This window comes from Pezoporus flaviventris, unplaced genomic scaffold (assembly GCF_033815535.1).
Source record: "Pezoporus flaviventris isolate CSIRO_AGI_PZ_B2104156 unplaced genomic scaffold, CSIRO_AGI_Pfla_v1 ptg000007l, whole genome shotgun sequence".
Taxonomy (NCBI): domain Eukaryota; kingdom Metazoa; phylum Chordata; class Aves; order Psittaciformes; family Psittacidae; genus Pezoporus; species Pezoporus flaviventris.
In genome coordinates, this window is record NW_026892555.1 from 75,321,335 (window position 1) to 75,345,324 (window position 23,990).

A 23,990-nucleotide genomic window follows, 5' to 3' on the forward strand; every position below is an offset into this window, starting at 1 on the left:
GTTCTGCTTATAAAAGTGATGTGAGGAAAGTTGCATGTAAATATTGTTGGGGATTTTTTGTAGGTGTTTCTGTGCAGTGTTTTTTTGGGAGGCCTGGAAATTTTAGCGGGTTTTGGTTGTGTCTTGTTTTGCTGGGTTTTGGGTTGGAGTTTTTTGACTGGTAATTGTTCTAAAGGTACCTGCTGTTACTAGCTTGATACTGCTTGTCTCTGCTGGAATATAAAGTAAAAGTGGAATTAAAAGCAACAGAACGCAACTGTTAGTTTTTATTTACTGATTGAAAAGGCTAATTCCAGTATTCTGTTTTTTTACTAAGGTTTTCTAACAGACCATGTAATTTGTCTTAGCTAGTCAAAGCAATGACTTGTTCATGAATATATTTTAAAAGCTTAGTTTACTTTTTTCAACCTTTTATCATAACATTACCTTGATTCCTGTAATCATAACACTCAGATTATATTCCAAAGGTAAATATTTTACAATACATTCATTAAATGTAGAAGCTGGCCTTGTCTGAATTTCTGACTAATTATCTTGTCTTTTCCTTTTTTCAGGGTTTCGCAAAAATGATGAAATGAAGGCTATGGAAGTATTGCCAATTCTAAAGGAAAAAGTTGCATACCTTTCAGGTACTGTTATTTTCTTGTGTTGTGGAATGCATGTCCGTTGCTAGTCGCATGTAAAATGGTATTTTAAGTACTTTTATATATCATTACAAATGTCATGGATGGCTAGGGTAGCACCTATTCCATTTGGCTATCCCAAACATAACATGAGCATTGTGAAAAGACGTGTAATAAAGAAGATAAGTATCTTGTTGAATGTGGAACATACTGCTTCTTGTTGTCCTGGTCATGTCCTGTCCTCCCTGCATATCCAACAACATTATTTAGAACAATGTAGAACAATCTGCCATATCGTAGTCGTATTCCTTCTCTTATTTCTGCTTACAGGCTTTGTTACTGGCCTATCTGAAACACTGGAGAAATATCTCTGTCACGGAAGTCAAATTTCATTGCATATCTTCTAAACATATTTACTATCTTCATGGTGAAATGAGTTACCATCTAGTTTTAGCTATCTCCAGCATATACCTTAAAGTGGGTTGCTTAACGAGGAATAGCAGAGGATTTAAAAATAAGGTTTAGATGAATGAATATAGCAACATATTCTTGCTGAGTTACTTGCTAAGTAACGTAACTTGATGGAATGATGGCTTGAGGTGCTTATTCTTGTGAACTGCATTTTTTGTGACTTTCTGAAGTAAGTACTTCCAAATATATTGGGATTAAACACAATTCTCTTTGCCATATTATTAGTGTCAGATAATTTAGAGGACAGGCTCATACTTGAAAGGGCTTTTTTATTAAATAATTTGTCAAGAACTCCAAAAATAAAGCTCTTATCTGTAAATATTAAAACAAACAAAATGATCCCTGAAATTCCACTCCTTAGAGATTCGCTGTGCATAGATGCTTATGCTTGCAAGTACAGTGTGTGGTTCACAGTACTTCATCCTGTCCACTCTGCTGAGTCAAGCAGAGGTGAAAAGGAAAAAAAGATTTTTTTTTTTTTAAAGGTCCTGACAACTGTAATGAGTGATATAACAGACTGTCCAGAGCAAATTTCCCTGGTAGTATAGGAACTTATGAATTGTAGTGCTGATGAAGGTTTGCCTTCATATAACCATGAAGTATGAATAGAATCTTGGGTGCAATTTTTTTTATTAAGCGTTTTTTATTTTATTAAGTTAAAACTGGAGTCTGTTGAAGTACAGATACTCTGACATCTCTACACATACTTATATGAGGAGAGCATTTTCTTGCAAGCTGCAATTATCTTGGTTTCATATGAGGAAACACATCTTGAAAAGTTGTCCTGCTTTTCAAACATCCCGCTGTTTAGCTTTACTGAAGCCCTTTGAAACTAGGTAGAAAGGCAGTTGCTGAAAAAGCTGCACTACTTGTCCTGTTGGATTTTGGTACTGTTTGGAGACCATTGACAAGACTGGTGTTAGTGATGTGCACTAGACAGAAGTGATTCATGTTGGATGACTCATGTGAGTTGATCAGCTGTGCATATGACACATCTTGGCATAAATAGAGTATCTCAGTATTCTGGGGGGGGGCGGGGGGTGTTACAGAAAAAGAAAGAAGTAAAACTGGAAGTCTTACTAATGGCAGTAGTAGCTTCATATGTTTTTGTTAAACCAGGACAAATAGGGGATTATGTTGGATAAAGTATTGTGAGACAAAATTCCCACCTGATGCCTCATACGTTGTTGCTTTTATGTATGTTTGTGTATGACAAAGGAGTATCAGGAACAAAGGAAATGAGTTATTTATTGAAAAAGACTTAAAAAAGCTTTCAGCATAGCTGATTAAAAAAACCGCAACAGGTCTTAGGGACTTATTTACTCAATATTTACAATTTTGGTGTCTGATTTAACACTGGATAGTGAAATTCTTTTCACCAAAAATGAAGGCTGTGTTGATTTCTTCATTACTCATCTAGACCTGCCCTGAAATTTGTGCAACAGACTTTGTCTCCAGTGTACAGAAATTTCAGTATATAATTTATCAGAAATTTAAGCACCGTACTTTAGGAATTGGTTTTGTCTGTGGTGCATGTGGAACTGGGAACCAGCTGAAGTGGCATCCAAAATGACATAAAGAATATGGGTTTCTTTCCTGTGCCATGTTTGGAAATCGCATGATACAGGAGTTTCTGTTAGGAAAAGGCCTGGAGACTGATCTGAGTTGACCGCATGTAACAAGGCATTTTTTTGAAATGGTTAGTGTTGTAGACAATTCAGATCATGCTTTTCCCTGCTACTGCTAGCTCCTGCTTTTTAAGGAAGAATTTCCACCCTGAGCTATCAAGCACTTTTTCCTGGGGGGGTTGGAAGCAGTAGCATTTACCAGTCAAAATGTAAATTTTTAAGATCTGTAGCTGATGACCTGAAGCGCGCTGAGGACAGTGTAAAGGGCTGCAGCAGACTTCCAGCTAAGCTTGGTAGCTTTGGAGCCCATTGATCATTCTGGAGCTGAGCAGAGGCCCGGGCTGTTGGAATCTCAGTGCTGGCTCTTGTGGCTTCTGTCTTCTTTTTATCCTGTCACTTGCTACGTATAAATAATCAAAGCTCTCTGCTTGGCAATTGGGACAGGATGGTCAAGATCAGACTTGCCTCTCTCCATTTAGAATGGGACAACTCAGTTGTTTTTATTCTCATGTTCCTCTTAAGAGGGTTATGAAAAATGACCCTCTTAAGAATATTAATAAGAATATTAATTTCCTTTTAAGTTTAGGTGTCTGGCATTTCAGCTTGATAGAAATGCTTTTGCCTCTTCTGAGTTTAATTTGGTGCCTCACGGGCAATGTGTCCAGTGTAGAAAAATCCCTGGATACCTTGACAGCTTGGCTTGGTGTCTCAACCAAGCACACACAGAGACTGTGCTGGGGAGGATAGTGATGAATTTTTGAGTGCCTGGTTTCGTTAATTTGCTTTTGGCCTTCCTTTCCAAAGGTTTTTGGTTTGCTTTTGCGTTTGTTTGGGGGGGGGGTGGGGGGGTGGGTGGTGTTTGTTTGTTTTTGGTTTTCTTATACTTTGTTTAGTAACACTGATTTGCAATGATAAATCATTCAGGACAGATGATACTGTTTTTCTGAGTTTCCATGGAACAGGAGAAAACAGTTACACATCTGTGGTTGAGAAACATATATGGGAAATTTAGCTTGTAAGAATGTGTGAGTATTATAATACAGGTGTTGATAAAGATAGCCTACGACTTGACTTCAGCATTTAGTGATAGTAACATTTTGTGGTCACTAGAAGGTATTGGATATAAAATAGCATTTTACTGTTCAGCTACACCAAGTTAAACAGTAGTGCAGTTGAAGGGTTCTGTGCAGTTTAATGAATGAGGCAAATACATCTGAGTGGAACTGCTCAAAGCCAGGTTTTCTGCTTTACATATTAAGTGGATTCAGAATTCCCTGCATTGGTAACAAAATTAAAAACTATAACTGACAATTCAGAATCTGCACAAACCAAAAACAGTATAAAAATTAGAAATTAAATGCTCAAATAGTATCCATTTACTCATCTAGTATACCATTTGGTGTGAAATACTATATGCCTGAACTCTGTGCTAGTAATGAAGTTAATCATAGAATCATTTAGGTTGGAAAAGACTTTTGTCTTCTTAGAGATCTTTTTAAAAGATCATCAAGTCCAGTTGTTAAGCCAGCATTGTCATGTCCCTAAGCACCATGACTACACAACTTCTAAACACCTCCAGGGATGGGGACTCTACTACTTCCCTGGGCAGCCTGTTCCAATGCTTGACAATCCTTTTTGGTGAAGAAGCTTTTCCTTATGAGAAAAAATTTCCTTATCAACTGGCTGGTGACAGCTGGCTCAGCCAGGTATTGATCACATGGCGCTTCCTGCTTCTTTCCTCATTATTCCCTGTAACTGGGAGGATAGAAGAGAACAATGCTTGTGCTCCTTTAGCCACTCATCCCAAGGCCCTGAAGTCTGTCTTGATTGCCCTCAGACTTCATGTTACAACTTTGTTGCTGCCTAACTGGAAGATCAATAATGGGTAATAATCTGAGGGCTGTACCAGAGTAGGAAGCTTTCTCCTCACATCTTTAACCTGAGCCCCAGGGAGAGGCAGCACACTTCCCTAGGAAGTGAGTCTGGTCTGCAGAGGGGGCTTTCTGTTCCCTTCAGGAGGGAGTCTTCTGTGACCATGACCTGTGTTTTTTTACTTTATGGTCCTCATTACTGTTCAGTTCTACTTGCAAAGGCACACACCTGTCATGCAAGAGCCACCTGGGCAGGTGGGGCAGTCAGAGAGGAGATGCCCCTTCTGCTCTGGGCAGGAACTTGTCACCATCATCCCCCATCCCTTCAGTCAAGCAGAGAAAGGATGGGGAATCCTCCATATTGTGCGTCCTGTCTGCCTGTGGGGCCTGCCCCAGGATGGTAGGGTGCCATTCCAGTAGTCTCTCTTGGGCTCCCTGATGCTCCTTGGCCTTCTCCCCTTCTCCTGGAGCTCTGTCACAAAGCAGAGAAGCTCCTCTACCTAGGCGCGTGTCCCAGAGTTGTGCTCCCTGTTGCTGTACTGGCATCAGAGCAGGGTACAGCCTGTAGCTGGATGCCCGGGTGGGAGCTCTGTCTGGGCTGCTGCATTAGTTGTGGTGGGTGCTGAGTATCCTCTAAATACTTGCCTACAAAGTAATGTAACTTTGAATTTAAATTTAATTTGTACAATTGCTGATTCAAAAGTTAAATGTATAACAAAGCACCATTGCTGGAGATGTCATGCTGCCAGTCAAACTTGAATGTGACTGTAATATATAAGTGTAGTGCTATGCTATTCTTTGTTTAGATTTTTATTTGACAGGTACTTCCTCATTGTCAGAATTGTGACAATATTATGCTGGTTGATACTCCCAAAATTCAATTTTAAGATGGTCTCTTAAGTGACAGTACTGGTATTTAACTTGATATCACTTCTTTAAGTGAATACTTATAATGATACAGTGTAGGACTAAGGTTTTCCAAAAGCATTCCAAAGATTAGATTAGCAAACAAGAATGGTGTTATGCTGTGGGGTCTTTTAACGTGTTCAATTTTTCAGGTGGCAGAGATAAGCGTGGAGGTCCCATTCTAACCTTTCCAGCTCGTAGTAACCATGATAGAATACGGCAAGAAGACCTTAGAAGACTAATTTCATACCTAGCATGTATTCCTAGGTAAGTGATGGTCTGATAAGCTCTGAAGATGTAAATAAAATAAATGGATTATGTTGCAGTACATTCATGATCTAGAAGACTGAATCTGTTCAGTCTTCTGTACTGAAGACCGCGCATACAACTCAAAGGCTTTCAGTACATCAATATTTAGAAACACGCTGGTGATCATTTACAGTATGTCTTGTATGGGGTGAGGTCAGCACAAGATTCCCAACTTTTTTTGTATTAGGTAAGTTACAGTGTCCTGGTGCAGCACAAAAATAATCAGAAGAGATATGTGTAAAGTTGCTTGTACAAGTTTCTGATAAACCTGTGGAGAGATCACTGAAAATACTGGTATCATTGCATTATCAACAATTTAAGCTATGAATTACAATGTGCTATTTAAATAAATCAGCAAAATAAGTCAAGTCCAGTGCTAGAGAGTGTGTATATATACACTCCCATATAAAGTTATATATATATTTTTTAAACAAGTTATGTATTTATATATATATGTAAAAAAGGTTGTTCTTAGACAACATCCCTGAATGCAGTATCTTCTGTGTTTCTGTGATGTGTTAATTTATAGGCAGTCTCCTTTGCACCTGATGTAATCAGAGGTCAGTTTCAGATTGACAAAAGTGTTTTCATTAAAGTAACTCCTTGTTGATGGTGTGTATAGCCATAAGAGCAATTGTTGGTAATTATATTATTCTAGACTTTATTTCACTTTGATGTGTAGGCGTCTTTAGTACTTAGGCTTGAGACTTTTATTTCTAAAGCAATTTGACTTCACATTTGAATGTTTGAGATGTAAATAACAAATATGCCCAAGAAAGTTTTCAAGAGATAATCTGGCAAAGTAGAGTGGTCCTTTGGCAAAAAGATGTATGTTAGTTTAGCATCAATAGATTTAAAATGGAAAGAAAGTTAGTGCAGGCTTTATATCTCTGCTAGCATGGCAAAGCTTTTGAATAAAGGGAGCTTTATTAAAAGCAAGCCTTATTTTCATACAGGTCATATTTTAGGGACTGATCATGCACATCTTGCTAAATAAGAAGGCCCAACTGGTACAAATAGCCCCAAACATTTAGTCTGTTAATTATTTTGATCAATAGCTATTGCAGTGCTGTTACTCTACATGGCTGAAGATTCACAGGTATTGAGTTGTTTGGCAAGAGATCTGAACACTTAAGGTGATTTCAGTCTCACAATTTTACTAATTTAACAATTTATCTGGTTTAAAAATATTGGTAAACTTAAGTCACCAGTGTTGAGTGGACCAGGTATTAATGTAGTTCAGGTTTACCTAACAGGTGACCTCGGCTGACTGAAGCCTCCTGGAACTTTTTTTGTGATCCTTGGCCAAAAGGGATTCATCTTTTGTCAGATGATGGAGCCACATGATGGGAGGACACATCTACACTGTACCACATAATGAGGGGCCAGTCCACTTTCTGTATCCCAGTAGGTGTATGTATCATGTGAACTAGTGGCAAGCACTCCTCATTCAATGCTCAGTTTGCACGGTCAGATAGGGGTGGGCTGAGCAGCACTCATGTAATAGCATGCAGCCTTCAGTAATGGGTGTATCTTTAAAACAGTAGTTGTTTTTGTCCTTTAATCTTGTGAGGCTGTAAGAAAACATTTTCACCATGTTGAGCAAATCTTATGTTGTAGTCTAAATGTATTCCAAGCTAGTCAGCTGCCATTTCTGGCATTCCTGTGGCAGGTGGGACAGCCAACATTTATCTTGATAAACTCCTTTTTTTTCTTTTTTTTTTCTTTTTTTTAGAATGGTGGTAGTTTTTTGTTGTTGTTTTGGAGTTTTCTGTTTGTTTAGTGTTTTCTAGGTTTTTTTTTAGTTGTTTTTTTTTTTAGCTTGAAAAGAAATCCTCTTCTAAATAATCTGTATTATCGCTTCTTTTGGAAGCTTTTCTGCTTTCCTGTGTCACTCATAACTCATGTTTATCTATAGTGTGGCCAATGAGATTGTGTAAAGTATGGCAGTGAAGCCTCCTCCATCTTGGACACTCTGAAAACCTCACCATGTGGACTCCACAATTGCATTTATATTAGTCACATTCCTGAAAATGACTCATGCACTCAAACAATGGACATTCAGGCCCTTTTGATAGTCCATTGGCTATGATGCATTGGTTTTGAATTACTTTCCTTTCCATCTTAAGAAAATCACGTAGCAAATTCCACTGAAACAGAACAAAAATTTCTGGTGTTGGTGGTGATTGCCACTTTTGATCAGCAGCAAGCACTAGGTGTACTAAAGGTATTGATGAAAAGAAATTAAATCTGCCATTCCCCAAAAGTTGCCAGAGAATTTGGGTATAAGGTCTGTTGACTTTTGGACAGCAAAATTGAGCGCGAATTTGCAGTAACAGATTGATGCGGTTTTCTTCACAGCCATAAAATACTTTCTTATCCGTTAACCTTCCACAAATTAATCCAGTTACAGAAGGAATTGTCAGTAATGTTTTTTTCCCCTCCACAGACTCTTTAACTCTCAGATAGTAATGGACTATATTGGAGACAGTTTAAAAAAGTTGCATAAGTGGTAGGTAAGAACAGTATGCCATCTTCTGTCTTTTAGAGGATCCCCCTCAGTCATTAAAAGCGTGAATATTGGTCATCAGTAAAATGAGTGTATTCTGAAGAGTCAGTTGTAAATGAATTATATGTTGCTGCTTCAGTAAATTGTGTTTAATGTGTAAGGTGAAGGAGAAACAAGACTGGAAGATGAATCATTGTTAATATAAACAATTAAAATGAAAAAGGAGACAAAGATTATCAAATCAGTAACAGGTGTGAAGCTATCACCCACAGGGAATTTGGCAGGGGGATGAGAGAAGCTTCCTGATAGGTACCTGAGATCTGTTGTACATCTCAGCTAGTCAGCTGTGAGACCCTAGGGTGTAGCTGAGAAGACCACGTTTATTAGGCAGTGTGGTGCAGTCAAGTGCTGTGTTTGAAGTTGTAACACTTGGTTGATAACCTTTTCTTCTTTCTTCTGCAGCGAGGAAGTATGTAAACGAGGATTCACCGTCATTGTAGATATGCGCGGGTCAAAATGGGACTCCATAAAGCCTCTGCTGAAGATTTTACAGGAATCCTTTCCGTGTTGTATTCATGTTGCACTGATAATCAAGCCAGACAATTTCTGGCAGAAACAGAGGACTAACTTTGGCAGCTCTAAGTTTGAGTTTGAGGTAATTTCCCCTATGGTATACAAAATTACATTTATTTCATGGTTTTATGTTTGCTCACTACCAATCAGCACCTTGAAAACTCTCAGCTAAATTATGTTCTAGGTGAGAGGAGGGGTACATAGGCCAGTGATGCTAGAGGGAATGTGATTTTTCTTCATGTAATTAGGCTGGGTAGTTGTGCATGTTGTCATTTATATTCCTTTTCTGAGTGTGAGAAAGATGGAATAAGAGTTTTATCCCTAATGGTAAAAAGTTAGGTTTCATGTTTGTTGTCTTGGTCTGCACTATGGTAATCATAACAGCATCCAGAGGAAAGCAGCCAACTGAACCTTGCTGTTATCCTACTGCTGTTTTACAATACATAAGTCAAAACTTAATAAAAACAGAAGTCAAAAGAGTGATTGCTGTTTTCTCCTTAAATGTAGTGATGTAAGAAAGAAAGAAAATATTTCTCTCATTTGTGGAAATGCCTGCAAGACATGAGGCTGGTCAGAATTAATACTTCAGAAGTCTATGAGAAGTTATCGTGTGAACCTCAGGAGCAAAATTATCAGCTCTTGAAAAGAGTAAAACAGAAACTTGAAATAAAGTTTGATATTAATTTCAGTAACAGCATATTTTTTAGACATTCATTTTTATCTTTTAGACAAATATGGTATCTCTGGAAGGCCTTACCAAAGTAGTTGATCCTTCTCAGCTAACCCCAGAATTCGATGGCTGTTTGGAGTACAACCATGAGGAGTGGATTGAAATCAGAGTTGCCTTTGAGGACTATATTAGCAATGCAACCCATATGCTGTCCAGACTGGAGGAACTACAAGATATACTGTCAAAAAAGGAAATGCCTCAGGACCTGGAAGGTGCTCGCAATATGATAGAGGAGCATTCACAGTTAAAAAAGAAAGTCATTAAGGCGCCTATTGAGGACCTTGATGTGGAAGGACAAAAGCTGCTCCAGCGGATACAGAGCAGTGATAGCTTTCCCAAAAAGAACTCTGGGTCAGGGAATGCAGACTTACAGAACCTTTTACCCAAAGTATCCACTATGCTGGACAGGCTGCACTCAACACGGCAGCATCTGCATCAGATGTGGCATGTGCGGAAATTGAAATTGGACCAATGTTTTCAGCTCAGGCTGTTTGAGCAGGATGCTGAAAAGGTAAGTAGTTGGGGGAGGGGAGTATAAATGGACACTGCTTGATGGACTTGAAAGAACTACCAAGGATAACTGCAAATAGTAATTTTTATCTATAATCACTAACCTTTTAAATGAGAAATAAAGGATTTCTTGACTGAGAAGTGACTGTTAGTCTTCTGGAGCAAAGGGGATGAGGTAGTAATTCTAAGCTGTAAAGAACACCATTCTCGCCAATTTTAAGTGGTAGTGACTCTAGAAGCTTTTTCTTTGGTAAGACTTTGTTACAGACAGGTACTTCTGCATGCATCCAGTGTAGATGAATGCTGTATGCTTTATAAATATAGATGACTAAAGATAACATTGGTTGCCTTTTGAGTGATCCTTGAGATCTGAGTGACAGGGAGTTGTGACAAAGTCTGAAGAGGCTGACATAGGAAACTGCTTCATTGATGAAGGATTTAAAGTCCCAGGCTAAAAACTGATGGATCTCTTTTGACAGTGCATATGTCATTAACAGGGGATTGAGTGATCTCAGAATGTTTTGGGCTAACCTGTCCCTTCACATGAGAAAGTCCTTGACTGTCATGGAATTTGAAGAGGAAATGCGTAAGGCTTCCTCACTTATAGATGAGCTCAAATAAGATCTGTTTTCATCTAGAAAGTATTTACAATCACATTATTAACTTGTTACCATGGAACAGATAGCTTTAGGGAAGGGTGGGGAGATTTTCTCTGGAATAAGAAGTAGCTGGACTATGCAGTGAAGTGATAAGTATGGTCTTTGCCATATTTCTCTGTGCTTTGTGTAAGAATGCCTGAACTGTATGAGACCAAAGGTCTGTGTTAAACCAGTATCCTGCTCTCCAGCAGTGCTCATAAGCAGAGGCATGGGGAAGAGTAAAAGCAGAGCACACGTATATCATACTGCTTTATCTTTCTTCTTCCTGTCTTTTCATCCCTGGTCTTTCCCTTACCCTTACCATTTCTGCTCAGGGATTTTCTTTACAATACTGTCAATGTTTTCTGCTGTGTTTAAAAAAAAAAAATAATTTTTTAAAGTAAGTGTTTACTGAAGGGGTATAGCTGAAAATAGTAGGGGTGTGTAAAGCGTTGAAAAAAATCTGCTCAAGTGAATTTAGAGTTAGAAATAGTTTAGAAAATGACAAGATGTTGCTCTTTCAGGCCCAAAATGCTTTTTAGCAACCTTCCATCCACTTATTTACAGTATTCTTTATTGCAGCATGAACAAAAAATATTTTGATGGTGCTTACATTGTATCGAAAGCTGTGTTCTTCCATTTACTCACCTAAAAGTTGTCTATGTAGCTTAGACTGACTGGGGGGGGGGGGGGGGGGGGGGGGGGGGGAGAAGTTATTGGGTTGGGAGAAATAAACATGGTCATTTTGGAGGACTTTCACAACTCTTTGCCCAAAAAAATTTGAGATGGTTCATGGAATCAAATAGGTTGGAAAAGACCATTACCCCAGGACTGGCGAGACCACCACTAAACCATATCACTGAGGGCTCTCATAGTTCAGGAGAGAGGCAAAAAAAGGGGCAAGATGGAAGGGAATCTGATTGGAATTGTCATGTAAGTAACAGAAGGCAGTAAAATCAGGCTACCTAGAGAAATGCGGTCATGAGTAGGACCAGTTATCTGGCTTGAATAATGTTTTAACACATCTTCACTGCAGTCTAGATAAGAAATTGATAATTTTAGGAGTATGTGATCAGTTGTCCTGAGATATTAAAACTTTTATTTGGTTTACAGTCCTTACCATATTGTGTTCTACTTGTAATTTGATCTGTCGTACCTGGGTGGAATAATGGATTCAATAATACTGCTCTGTTAGCCAGCGTACTTTAAAAAAAATCTTTACATGAGTACTTACTGCTTACTGCTACCATTTTTTTCCTAAACAATCTTTCTCAGATTATCCAGAGAGTAGGAAGGTCTTTGGAACTGAAATACAGAAAGATTTCAAGACCATTGTGGAGGCTGTGGGGAGGTTGTGTTAAACGTAGACTTTTTCTGTGTCGCTGGGTCTTCGAAAACTTTATCTTCCAGTGCCACTGTTAACATACTTCTGTACCTCTCTTGATTGTCATTGTCAGATAAGGTCTTTCCTAAAGTTTGCTCGAATATTAAGTTACTTTTTACTTAATCTCAAATCTATCTGGAAGAAGGTAATGTGTAACTCTGTGCTCAAGTATAGTTTTTGAAATTTGTTCAGCAATAGAAAAGCTGTTATCAAATCTGCTGTAAAGTTATGAACTAAAAATATGAAACTTGCTGCTGAAATACTTGATCAGCAAGAATGAATTTATATTTAATTTCCATGATTTGCCATTTCCATTGTAAATAACTAAGCTGCTGACATCAAGAAATGCTGACACTAGAGAACATATAAGCTTGGTAACTCAGGGCTGTGCTCCAAGCCTGTTTGTTTACTATGACTTCTTTGTAGTAATGAAGTTTATGCCTTTATGATTATGAATTTAGTGTAGCTTGTTGAGATAAACACCTATATTAAAGACTTAACAGCCCCAGATATTTGGTCAGAACAGTCAGATTTCAGCAATGTTGTGGTTAAAATGTAACTTACAGTAGAAAGAGCACTGTTTTTTTTCATGGCCTTAGACTCTTTCTGTCTTACGTGTTCACAGATTTCTCACATTGTCTATGATTTTTATCATAACAAATTAGTGATTGATTCGTCCTCTTCACTCCCCCCCCCCCCCCTCCCCAATATTTTGTTGTAGATGTTTGACTGGATTACACACAACAAAGGTCTGTTCCTGAACAGCTACACTGAGATCGGAACCAGTCATCCCCATGCAATGGAGCTTCAGACACAGCACAATCACTTTGCCATGAACTGTATGGTAAGAAACGCCTCACTTCACAGCGTTGATGTATTGCCTATTTGCTCTATGTTAAGGTTGAATTCATAAATTGTTCACTTAAGTAGTTCTTTCTATTACAAGTAGTGCAAGTTTGAGCAGATTATAAAACACATAGGAGGGCAATAAATGGTATCCAAGTACAGAAGTACTGTGAGCAAGCAACAAAATTATTCTGACAGCTGGAGATATTCAACACAACCTCAGCAACTCTGTTATGTGTGCCGACTTCTAGAAACTGGGATGTGTATTTAAGTACTGCTTTGAGTCTTGTAGGAAATTTCAGAGAATTGTATGTAATATGGAATTTTAGCACTCCATATGGAAAGAAATAGCTCTCGGGATCTTCTGAATAGATTGCAACTCGTACAGAAAGTTCTGAATAGTGATCAACAGCTGAATTTGGTCTGATAGTTTTCCATATTTTTAAGAAGACACACTTCTCATTTCTGCCACAGTAGAATGAAAACAAACTTTTTTTTTGTTAAATATCATCTTAGTGTGAGCTATCAGTAGGCTGCAGTTAAAAAATTTGGATTTTAACTGGCAGTGGAAGCTGCTTATTTTGACTTCCATGAATTTCTGTTTGAACATGGGGACTAAATTCTCAAGTACATTTTATGTCCTTTTCACTAGGAGGATTGAAGGTGTTTAAATAACTTTGGGAGTCTGGGCCTAAATCCAGTCCCTGGCTGTCAGCTCAATGAAGGAAAAACGCTACCAGTCTTGTTAGAAATTAACTTCCTTGGCAGTCCAAAGATGGGAATTGAATTAAAGTATGGTCAAAACAATCAGCTCTTGCAAGAGGGTATTTTTGTAGGATAGAACTGTTAATTGTGGAAAGAGAGACTGGCAAAGTAATCTTACCTAGGTTACATGTCTTGCTGAAATAATGGAAGGACGAGTAAGGCATCTAGAATTAGAGCAATAGAAAACACAAGTTCTTCTTTTTCTTTTCATATTTTCTTCTTTTGCAACTCATCTGTGTTTGAAGAAGTTTAAAAGAAGAAAACTATTATGAACCTTTTGAAAAGAGTAAAGCAAATGTTGGGGAACAGTGTAATGAAGTTACGTAACGTAATATATGAAGGTAGCTTTGCCCATTAGAAAGTTATAGGTGCCTTCTCTTCACAGGCATGAGGAATTGGTCCTTTATGGAGTACCTTCTTGTAATTGCTCTTTGCTCTGCATATGAAGCAGAGCAGACAAACTCACAGAAGGACAGTAGATGTCATTGACATGACTTTTGGAACTTAAAATTTTGGATAGCCTCCCAGGCAATTCTTGGGCTTCTGCTCTAAAGGTTAAATTCTTCTGTCAGCCTGTCCTGGTATTAGTTACTGTTGTCCTCTTTTCTTCAAATTGAATTGACTATTTCTGCCCCCCCCTCCCGCCTCCCCTTCTCCATACTTCCCATACTGTTCAGATGCTATCAACAGTAGAAAGCACTTGAGCAATGTAGCATAACCCCTCCTGGTCTGTTTTGGCTCTTTTTGCTGTTAATCTCTGTTTTGCCTGTAATAGTCAAAGGCATTAATTACAGATGACTTTTTCTCAGTCCGTGTAATGCTTTCCTGAAGTATGCAAGGAGCAGCTTAAACTGGGCAAATTAAGCAGTCCAATTATTCAAAAGGAGAAAAACAAGCTTCAGTTTTTCTATGTGTTTCTGTATCATAGTCCCTTCAAACAATGGTTTCTTGGCAGAGGATATGAAAATACAAATTCAAAATGATCAGTTACAGAACAGTTAGGTTTGGAAGGGACATTAACGATCATCCAGTTCCAGCCCCCTGCCACGGGCCAGGACACCTTCCACTAGACCAGGTTGCTCAAAGCCCCATCCAACCTGGCCTTGAACACTGCCAGGGATGGGGCAGCCACAACTTCTTCAGGCAGCCTGTTCCAGTGTCTCACCACCCTTATAGTGAAAATTTTTTCCTAAAACCTAATATAAATGTACCCTTTTTCAGCTTAAAGCCATTCTCTCTTGTCCTGTCTCTGCAGGCCCTTGTAAAACCAGCCAACCAACCCAAAAACAACAACAAAAAAAAACCCAAACAAACAAAAATACCCACAAAACAAACAAATCCTGCCAAAGCCAAACCCACCCAAAACCCAAACCCTGATTTTGATTTAAGCAGTGTTCAGGTTCTCTAGGTTTTATCTGGTTAAGTGGCAAAAGCTTCACTTGTAGGTTAGGGGTAAAGATTAAGCTGAATGTGACGTTAAAAAAATCATGTGAACTAATTTGAATTTCGACAGGCCTTATTTTTCATTAGCTTTTAACTGGAAAAATGTCAAGCAATCTTAACTCCTGCATTTTCAGCTTTTCCTTGGCCTCTCTTCACTTACACTCTGTGCTTACAGTATTATCATTCATTGTTCCCTGTCAGTATAACTCTTCAGTAATCAGAGTTGATTTAAGATCTCTTATGTGAATGCTGTAACACTAGAGATGGAATTTAACTTTTAACCCATCTGCAACCATGCAGATTTATTCAGTGGAATGGGGTAGAGGAGGGAATGGCAGCAACTATATGTAAAGGTTTATTATATGTCGGAGATTTTGAAAGCCTCTCATTGTGGCCTTAATTGGACTCTAATAGAACTTGTTTTCTAGGCAGTTTCCTTAGGCTCACTTTAGGTGGGGAAGGGCTGTTCGAAGGATAAATGCTGCCCAAGCAGCTAAATGCAACCTCTTGCGCTTGCTCACAGCTTAACCCTGATAACTGAAGTTGCAGCTGCTTTTCCCAACTCATTGTGGTTGCCGCAGGGCACATGCTCCCTTCACAGCAGGTGCTGCCCTCTGTCAATAGCTGGCTCTCCCATCTCCCCTTCCTTCCTGAGAAGTAGCTTAGCTTTCTGAAAGGTGCAGGAGGGCAATGTCTGCAGCTGCTTATGTCAAACTGGGGTGAGAAAGAGTGACGGCCTTTGGGTGAGATGCCAAAGTTTTAATCTAGTCTTCTAGCCTAAAATGAGCCACCTGGATGTAAACTGTTGTGAAAGCTGCTTAGTTCCTGTCATGAGCAGGAGTTCATTGCATCTAGGACAAAGAGGATTTGCTGAATGTGTCTTGTTTTTCTTGTAATGGCTTTCCCACATTTTTAGAATCTGATTTTTGGTATTACAGCACAAAGTAGTTGGAAGTTTAAACCAAATGTTGTAAAACAAAGGTGAAAAATACATTTGAGGAAGAGATTTAACTGTACTTTCAGCAGTTTCATTAGCAAGCGGTATGTCTAGGAATCTCGTGTATTCAGTATGTGATAAGCTCATGTGGTTGCACTTCAAAGTAACAGGAATAAGTTCATGAAAGTCTTACGTTTAATCACAAACTGGTTCTGATTGCAATGAAACTGTCCCAGAGAAAATCTGGATAGGTGCAGTGATGTGCATTGAAGATGGACATACGTGTGGTTGCCATTGCTTAACACACAGATTGATGTGGTTAAAAAGGCTGTTTGTCTGAAAGATAGTTCACATATGCAGCTGTAAGTATGCGACCTGCATTTACTGAATTTAAAAGGCTGTGCAGTGATAACTGTCAGTACTGTGTCCTTACAGGGTAAGTAGATCCCGTGGTCCCTAGCTGTGGGGAAAAATAAACTCGCAATGGTTCTCTAAAGATGAGGATGGATTTTCGGTACAATTTAAAAGGCCTATGTTCAGCAACAGAAAATTGCTGTTGCCAAGTCTTGAGATTTATTTGAGTTGAGCAATACTCAGTTTCAGTTTGAAGTTCCTCTTTGTATGACTAAACCAGTGCTTCACTTCTCTAAACAAGTGTTTAGTACCTTTTAAGGGAGAAACTTGCAAATAAGGCATCACAAGAGCTGCAGATACAAAAATTATCTCAAGTTTTTGAACTGCAAAAACAAAGTACCCATGACTATACAACTAATCAGTCTTGTATGCAAGAGTGAGAGAGACTGGTTCTGTGTTTGACCACTTTTTTTACTGCCGTTTTCCACACGCCTGCTGGGACACAAGGGAAACAAAAGCATTTTAAATATATATGGTTTTGTAACCATATACAGTTGTTGCTTGAGATAGACTTAAGCACCCTGTGAGTTTTAGACTGCCCTGGGTCCTCTGAGACCTCAGCCAATGAGAGCAGGGCCACAAGTTGTGAATTGTGTAGTCTTCCCCAGATCACACTGAAGTGCAGATTTTCACAGAAGACTGTGGTGAATGGTGAACAGCAGTAAGCTAGCTTACTACTAGGGGGAGACATGTCTCTTTTGTGGGGTTTTGTGTTGTCGCTGTTCGGTTGTTTTGTTTTTGTTAAACTAATAGATCACTCAGGTAGGGCTTTCAGTAAGAATAAATAAAAACCAGTTAAACGGTAAAATCCATCAACTGTCTGACCATCCCTAATAGACGAGGTGAATAGACACAGGGCAGTAGAGTAGGTAAAATGTATACAGTCAAGTTTTTGTCTATCTAGAGGTGCCAGTTACGACACTTACAGACCATGTCACTGAGGAGGTTGTTTTTTAATGCTGAATGCTTAATAGTCTCTGTGTCAGACAACTACTGTTTGAAATCTTAGAACTAAAAAACATTTCCTAAATGAGTTTGGGAAGACCAGGGCACCTGCCAGCTTTATTTTGTATTGAGTGTGACGGAAGTTCAGTTAAGTTGGCAGGCTGTCACCTGTGTACTTGCCTTTAAGGCACACACCAAAGAATGACATAGTGCACTAGCTTGTTTTAGACTAGTAATCTGTGTTGCCTTACTGAGAAATAGTTTTTTATATGTACTGAGAAATAGTTTTTTATATGTACACTCCCTTCAGGAGGGAGTACTAAGTACATTGGTGTACTTCCTATGTGTATTGTAATGTTCCCTTTTTAGTTTTGTTACAATAGTCACATGTAACACAATGAAAGGTGTGCAGTATCACTTTAGCCTTTCACTTTTTAGACAGCTGATTGATAAACATTTTGAAGCTCGGTATTTCATGCAGATTCACATGATGTAAATGAGATGGCTAAATAAGTCTTTAAAAGTTATTACCTGATACCTGTTGCTGCTTTAACTGAAACCAGGATGTAAATCCATGCGATGAATGAGGTGTCAGACCCTGGGAAATGCACATCAGCTTGCCTGGAACAGCACTTCTCAAGCAGTGCAAAAAATATGTATTTGTCATATAGTAATGGCAGTGGATCTGCCTGTCCTTTTAGAAAATTGAATGAAATTTGTTAACCTTTAAGGATCAGTTAAGGACAATCCAATCATAGTGAGCTCCTATTTGAGATTTTTTTTCCATCTTAGTTAAATCTGTCTCTTTTGGGTCATTGCATTCTAAAATACTGAAAGTTAAACCTTCAGTAAATATATCATGTAATGAGGAATGTGATACTGGAGGGGGGAAAAAAAGGTTGTGATTATTATAAGTTGGGTTTTTTTGAGGAAAGGAATGTGGTATACATAGCTTGAAAAGTATTCAGCTGGCAGCATATTAATTAATATTCGTACTGCTACAGGGACTATTTGTCCACACTTATGAAGCCAGATTGCCATGGGAAAATGAATACATTTTAACCACAGCTCAGTTTTGATTTGCTTGACTTCACATTTATGGTGCCCTGTCCTTCATATTTAACTAATGTTCCAGAATTTCCAAGACTCCTTTATTATGATATACCAACAGATCAAATGGTAGTCTAAAATAGCCTTTATTCTTTTCTCTTTTGACACTTGCTTTTTCACACCACTGTCAAGTCTGTGTAATGGCTTTCTGGATTCATTTAGAAGTCTTGCATTTATGCTACATACACTTCGATAGGCATAAATGCTCTCCAGTCTTAAGATTTGTTGGAAATAGCAGTTTTGTTCTCTTCCAGTTATTCATCTGTGCTTAAAAGGAGGGCATAGGTGTGTGGGATAACCTAAAAAATTAATATTATGCAGGAAGGAAAAACAGCCATCGTGACACGGATGTGTTCAGTTTATTAAGTGGATCAGGTGAGGTGTAGGCTGTGTCAGGAATGCTCCCGCATGCATACAGTTATAATTAATAGATACCTGTGCCAGTTACCACTCAGACGAGTTAGCACAATGAAGGCTGGAGGAACTGCAACACTTGTGCCAGCCAGTCAGTGTCAGGCTCTGGGCAGTGGCTTGATGCCAATGGGTAATGGTTCCACCTCAAATGCTCAGCATCTGTGCAGTGTTTGGTGTCCACATGCCAGCATTCTTCCCTGATCTCTCTTACTCTTAGGGGTATGTTCGATTTTGGCATAGGCTGCCCATCACATCTCTCAACAGTAATGGAACCATAGAGTTTTCCAGCAACTTCAGGTCTTGTTCTTCTGTCCCCTGTTAATCTGTGGCCTTGACTGAGGCTTGTTGTGGTCAGTTCTGTCCTCCCTGGCTCACTAGAGCCAGTTCCTCGACCTTTGATCAGGGAAGGTTGACAGATAGCTAACTGCTGTGTGGTATTTCCTGCAAGCTGGCATTCCAGAAAGCACTGTGTGGACTAGGGAAAAAAACACTGCACAATGTTGAGATTTTAATGGTGTTTGTTGTTTTCTTCCCAACCATTATGTGTGATAGTGTTTAGCAGTTTGCCTCCACATGTAAATTTTAAGGATATAGGCAAGAATGAGTGCAGCTAACAGGATTAGCCAATGGATGCAGCAGTTTGTGCTGCATTTCATGCAGCAAGGGCCCACAACTCTGCTCATAATAGAATCCATGTCTTCAGCAGTGGTGGTGATGTGCCACAGGGCACAGTCCCCAGTGCTGAACTGACTGTCCCTGTAACATCAGAAGCCTCAGCCTAGAGGGAACTCCAGAAAAGACACAGCTCTGCAAGTCTGGGGCTGCAGGGAATTTGTGTGGCCTCTTCCCAATGCTTGAGCAGTGGAAGATGGTTTCCTTGCCCACAAGGAGGTGTGTGGTTATTAAGAATCTGTGTCATCAAGTAAAGGAACTGCCGGAGGAGGTCAGCAGTCTGTACATCATCAGAGATAATGAGAAAGAGATTGACCAGATCTTTTCCAGCACTGCAGCTTCAAGAGCCCAAACTACCAACTGTACTGAAGAGAGAAGGGTAAGGCAGAGTCTCTGCCTGTTTGGGAAGTGGAGACTCCCATGATGATGAAGGTTGAAAGATGGCACTAGGAGGAGCATTTCTGCATCACCTGAAGATTTTCAGCTACTGAATAGGTTCACTGACCTCGTGGCTGATGAGGACCTGGGAGCTGTCAAATAAAGCATCTGTTATATCTGAGTCTGGGCTACATAGGAACACCAAAAGGAAGAGGCGAGTGGTAATGTTCTGCAGGGAACAAAGACTCCCATTTGCCAACCTGAGTCATTCTCTGTAGAAGTTTGCTTCTTGCTGGGAGTTCAGATTTGGGACATTGTGGAAAGATTGCCAAAGCTTGTCCAGACCTCAGACTATTGTCCCCTGCTGCTCTTCCATGTAGGCCCCAGCGATACTGCCAAGGGTGATCTGGAAAACCTCAGGCGTTAATACACGACTCCAGAGGCAGTGGTCAAGAAGGGCATGAGAGTCCAGCTGGTTTTCTTCTCAACCCTGTTGGTCAGAGCATAGGTAGCTCATGCAGGTCAACAGCTGCTTACATAGCTGATGTTGGCAACAGGCTTTTGGTTTCTGCAGCCATGGGACTGTCTCTCTGAGAATCAAGGTTTACTATTTGACTAAGTGAAGTAAAAGTGCTTTTGCCAGCAGGCCAGACAACCTGGTAAGAAGGCCTTCAGTTTAAGAATGATGGAGAGGGAGAAGAGGACCAACATTCAAGTGTGAAGTGGTGGACTGGGTTGGTCTCAGACTAAAGCCAAAACACAGCAATGTACCAGCTACTAGGAAGAAAAATAACTGTTACAGCTGAAACTAGGACAGTTGGCAAATAAAGGGTCTGCTGTGATGTGAACAAAAAGAACCCTGTAGTCCAAAACAGGGATAAGCTGGGGTTGCTGCATGTGTACATGCACAAACTAGAATGTGCCTACAGGACAGCATTATGTGGAATGCACTCATTCCCTTTCTGAGAAATCACCATGCTGCTTCTTTAAAGCACCTGCGTGGCATACTTGTGTTGTACAAGGAGAGGCTGAGAGAGTTGAGACTGCTTACCCTGGATAAAGGAAGGCTTAGAAGGGACCTTACATAAAAATGTAAATATCTAAAGGGAAAGAGTAAAGAAGACAGAACCAGACTTTTCTCCATGGAATTCAGTAACAGAACAAGAGGTAAATTGGCACAAGTGGAAATACAAGAAATTCCATTTAAACATAAGAAACACTGGAACATGTTGCACAGAGAGATTGTGATCTCTTCATTCTTAGAGATTCTCAAAACCCCACTGGACATGACCCTCAGCAACCTGCTCTGATTGAATCTACTTTGAGCAGGGTGGGTAGACTATATGATCTTCAAACTCAACAGTCCTGTGATTCTAAGAAGTTCATTCTAGGTGTACGAGAGTCAGCCGAATTGAAAGAGGTTTCGGTTTAGCATTATATACATGTAGCTCTGGAGTAGATGCCTTGTGGTGGTGAAGTTGTTCTTGTTCCTGGCTTTGCAGGAAGCAGAAACTCTTGACTGAAAATTAGAGTGACTAAAAGCCATCAGTGAGTAATCCCAATATGATAGAGAATCTTTCTTAATCTTTGACCTTATTTGTCTAATTTTCAGTGCTAGCTCTGAGGCAGGATAATAAATAAAGCTGTTGAACTTCTTAGAGCTCAGAGTGCAGTATTTTATTACTTAAAAAGTAGAAATACTCTCAGAGTTAATGTAAAAATTTTTGTAGAGTGATGTTGCACGCATGCATAACATAGATAAAATGTTTACTAATTATACTTCAATTTTCCTAATTTGTCTGAATGTCTTGACTGGAACATCTGTAGACACTCACTATTGAGACTGTTACAAAATACAGTTAGCTTTTCCTTTCCACTGTAATAGTGGGTCTTCATATAATATGTTGTTTAAGCCAACCACTAACATTAGCTTGAGACTCTTGTCATTTCAGGTTGTCCTTTTCCCTTGTTAATAATACGGGTAGGATAATACATTATATGCTTAGATTCCAAAGTTAGCCATGCACAGACCTGGCAAATAAGCCCAGTCTATAAGCACTACTGTAATAAACAAGAGTTTAATAAAAGTATACCTCTGTATTTAAGTGGTCTGTTAACTTCCACTAATTTTTCCCTCCTTCTTCTCCATAGAATGTGTATGTAAACATAAACCGCATCATGTCAGTAGCAAATCGCCTGGTCGAGTCTGGCCATTATGCTTCACAGCAAATAAAACAGATTGCTAGTCAGCTGGAGCAAGAGTGGAAGGCGTTTGCTGCAGCCTTGGACGAACGTAGCACGTTACTGGATATGTCCTCCATCTTCCATCAGAAAGCTGAACAGGTTAGTGAACATAAGTTTCTGTGTTGGAATGATGGGTTGTACTGTTTGCTATTGATTTAAATAGAAGTACAAGAGAAGGATTGAAAAGGTTGGCAAGAAAGAGAACATATTTCTGCCAATTTCAGCTGATACTCAAACAAAAAGTTGTTCTCAGGGCAGCCCATTGCCCTTATATTCTCCACAAAATGCCTTGACCATATCAATGCAACATAAAACTTAGTCATATTAGATACATGAATGAAAATGAAGTGGGCATGAATGCATAACTATATGAAGCTTTTAAGTTGAAAGAAATGAAAACATTCAGTACAGTCGATGTTGGTATAATGCCTTTCCTACATCCAGAAAGCATCAATTGTTCTATTGTCCTTACCACTCCACCCCAATCAGTCTTTGAGTGTCAAGATTTAACTCGTAGTGATTACTCACAGAAAACTAAGTTGAACTGGCCAGAAAGTTGAGAATCTAATTAACTGTCTTCTGAAACTGAAATTGTGTGGGAGATGTTTACTTAGTATCCCATAAGAGATTCCTTCTATATTAAACAAAAATTTTAGCTTTAGGCCTATACCAATTATTTTAATTAAGTCATTAACCATGTGTAACTGCCAGAGGAGAGTTATATAGGGGAAATAGGAATAAAGATCCCTGAGTTAATAGTCTTGATGGTGAAAGCATGTTTTCCCCTCAAGGGAATTCAGTTCTGAAGGAGTTCCTGTGTATGTGCTGTTGAGTCACCCACTGATAATATAGGTTGTCTCCTCTGTACATCTCTGCTGAATTTGGGGAGTAGAGGTTCTTGGATCACTGTGGCTGACTGAAGCTCGGGTATGCTGTGTGGCTGCTGTAGATACTTTTCTTCACATTTGCCTTGCTAAACTGGATCCAAGAAAAGGTCTCATCTGATACAAATTTAATTTGGAATAAATGAAAAAAACACTTGGGAGTCGATAACTGCAAAAATACAGAGAGGCAGTGCAATTTAAGAAGTTTCTTTCATGATTTCTAATACACATATATTCAACTTAAAAATGTGAACTTATTTTGATGCAAATACACATTGCTTTTCATTAACAGTGACATTGGTTTGACTGGCCTTAGACTAAGGTAAAGTGTATAAACTAATGCCACTATTGTAAGCATTTTTAGCAGGTTTTACAGAAAAGCAACATAAAAAAGAGATAAAGGAATTGTTTTCTGATATAAAGGTTACCAACCAGCTTGAAGTGTTCGGTAAGACACAGTGCGGTACCTTATCAGTATTGATCCTTTTCTAATTGCTTGAGTTATTGAGGTTCACATTTAAGCACTGTCAGCCATGCATGTAAGAGAGAGATGGTGAAACATGAACAGACAGGTATACCCTGACTCAAATACTGTTCTTTTTCATAAGAAATCAGGGGACTAAATTTTGTATGTGTGCTGTGCAGCTGTGCTAAGAGTCAGTGCTACCTTCTTTAACAGTAAATGTAAGTGTAAACAGCAGGAAAGAGAAGAAAAGAGAAAATAGTGCAGCCTCTGCTGGGATTAAATTAATTTTTAATTCCTTCTTCTGCAATCTTTATTTTATG

The 23,990-nt window shown here is 39.1% G+C and overlaps 1 protein-coding gene across 3 annotated transcripts in view; it reads left to right on the plus strand.

The window, feature by feature from the left end:
• TRIO (trio Rho guanine nucleotide exchange factor) overlaps positions 1 to 23,990 on the plus strand; it is a 237,274-nt gene that overhangs the window by 70,704 nt on the left and 142,580 nt on the right. For all 3 annotated transcript variants that reach the window (XM_061449239.1, XM_061449238.1, XM_061449236.1), the window contains exons 2-7: positions 555 to 629; positions 5,652 to 5,766; positions 8,780 to 8,972; positions 9,619 to 10,131; positions 12,874 to 12,996; positions 22,228 to 22,419. In XM_061449239.1, coding sequence (XP_061305223.1) covers positions 555 to 629; positions 5,652 to 5,766; positions 8,780 to 8,972; positions 9,619 to 10,131; positions 12,874 to 12,996; positions 22,228 to 22,419 — 1,211 coding nt within the window. The remainder of the gene's footprint in view (positions 1 to 554; positions 630 to 5,651; positions 5,767 to 8,779; positions 8,973 to 9,618; positions 10,132 to 12,873; positions 12,997 to 22,227; positions 22,420 to 23,990) is intronic.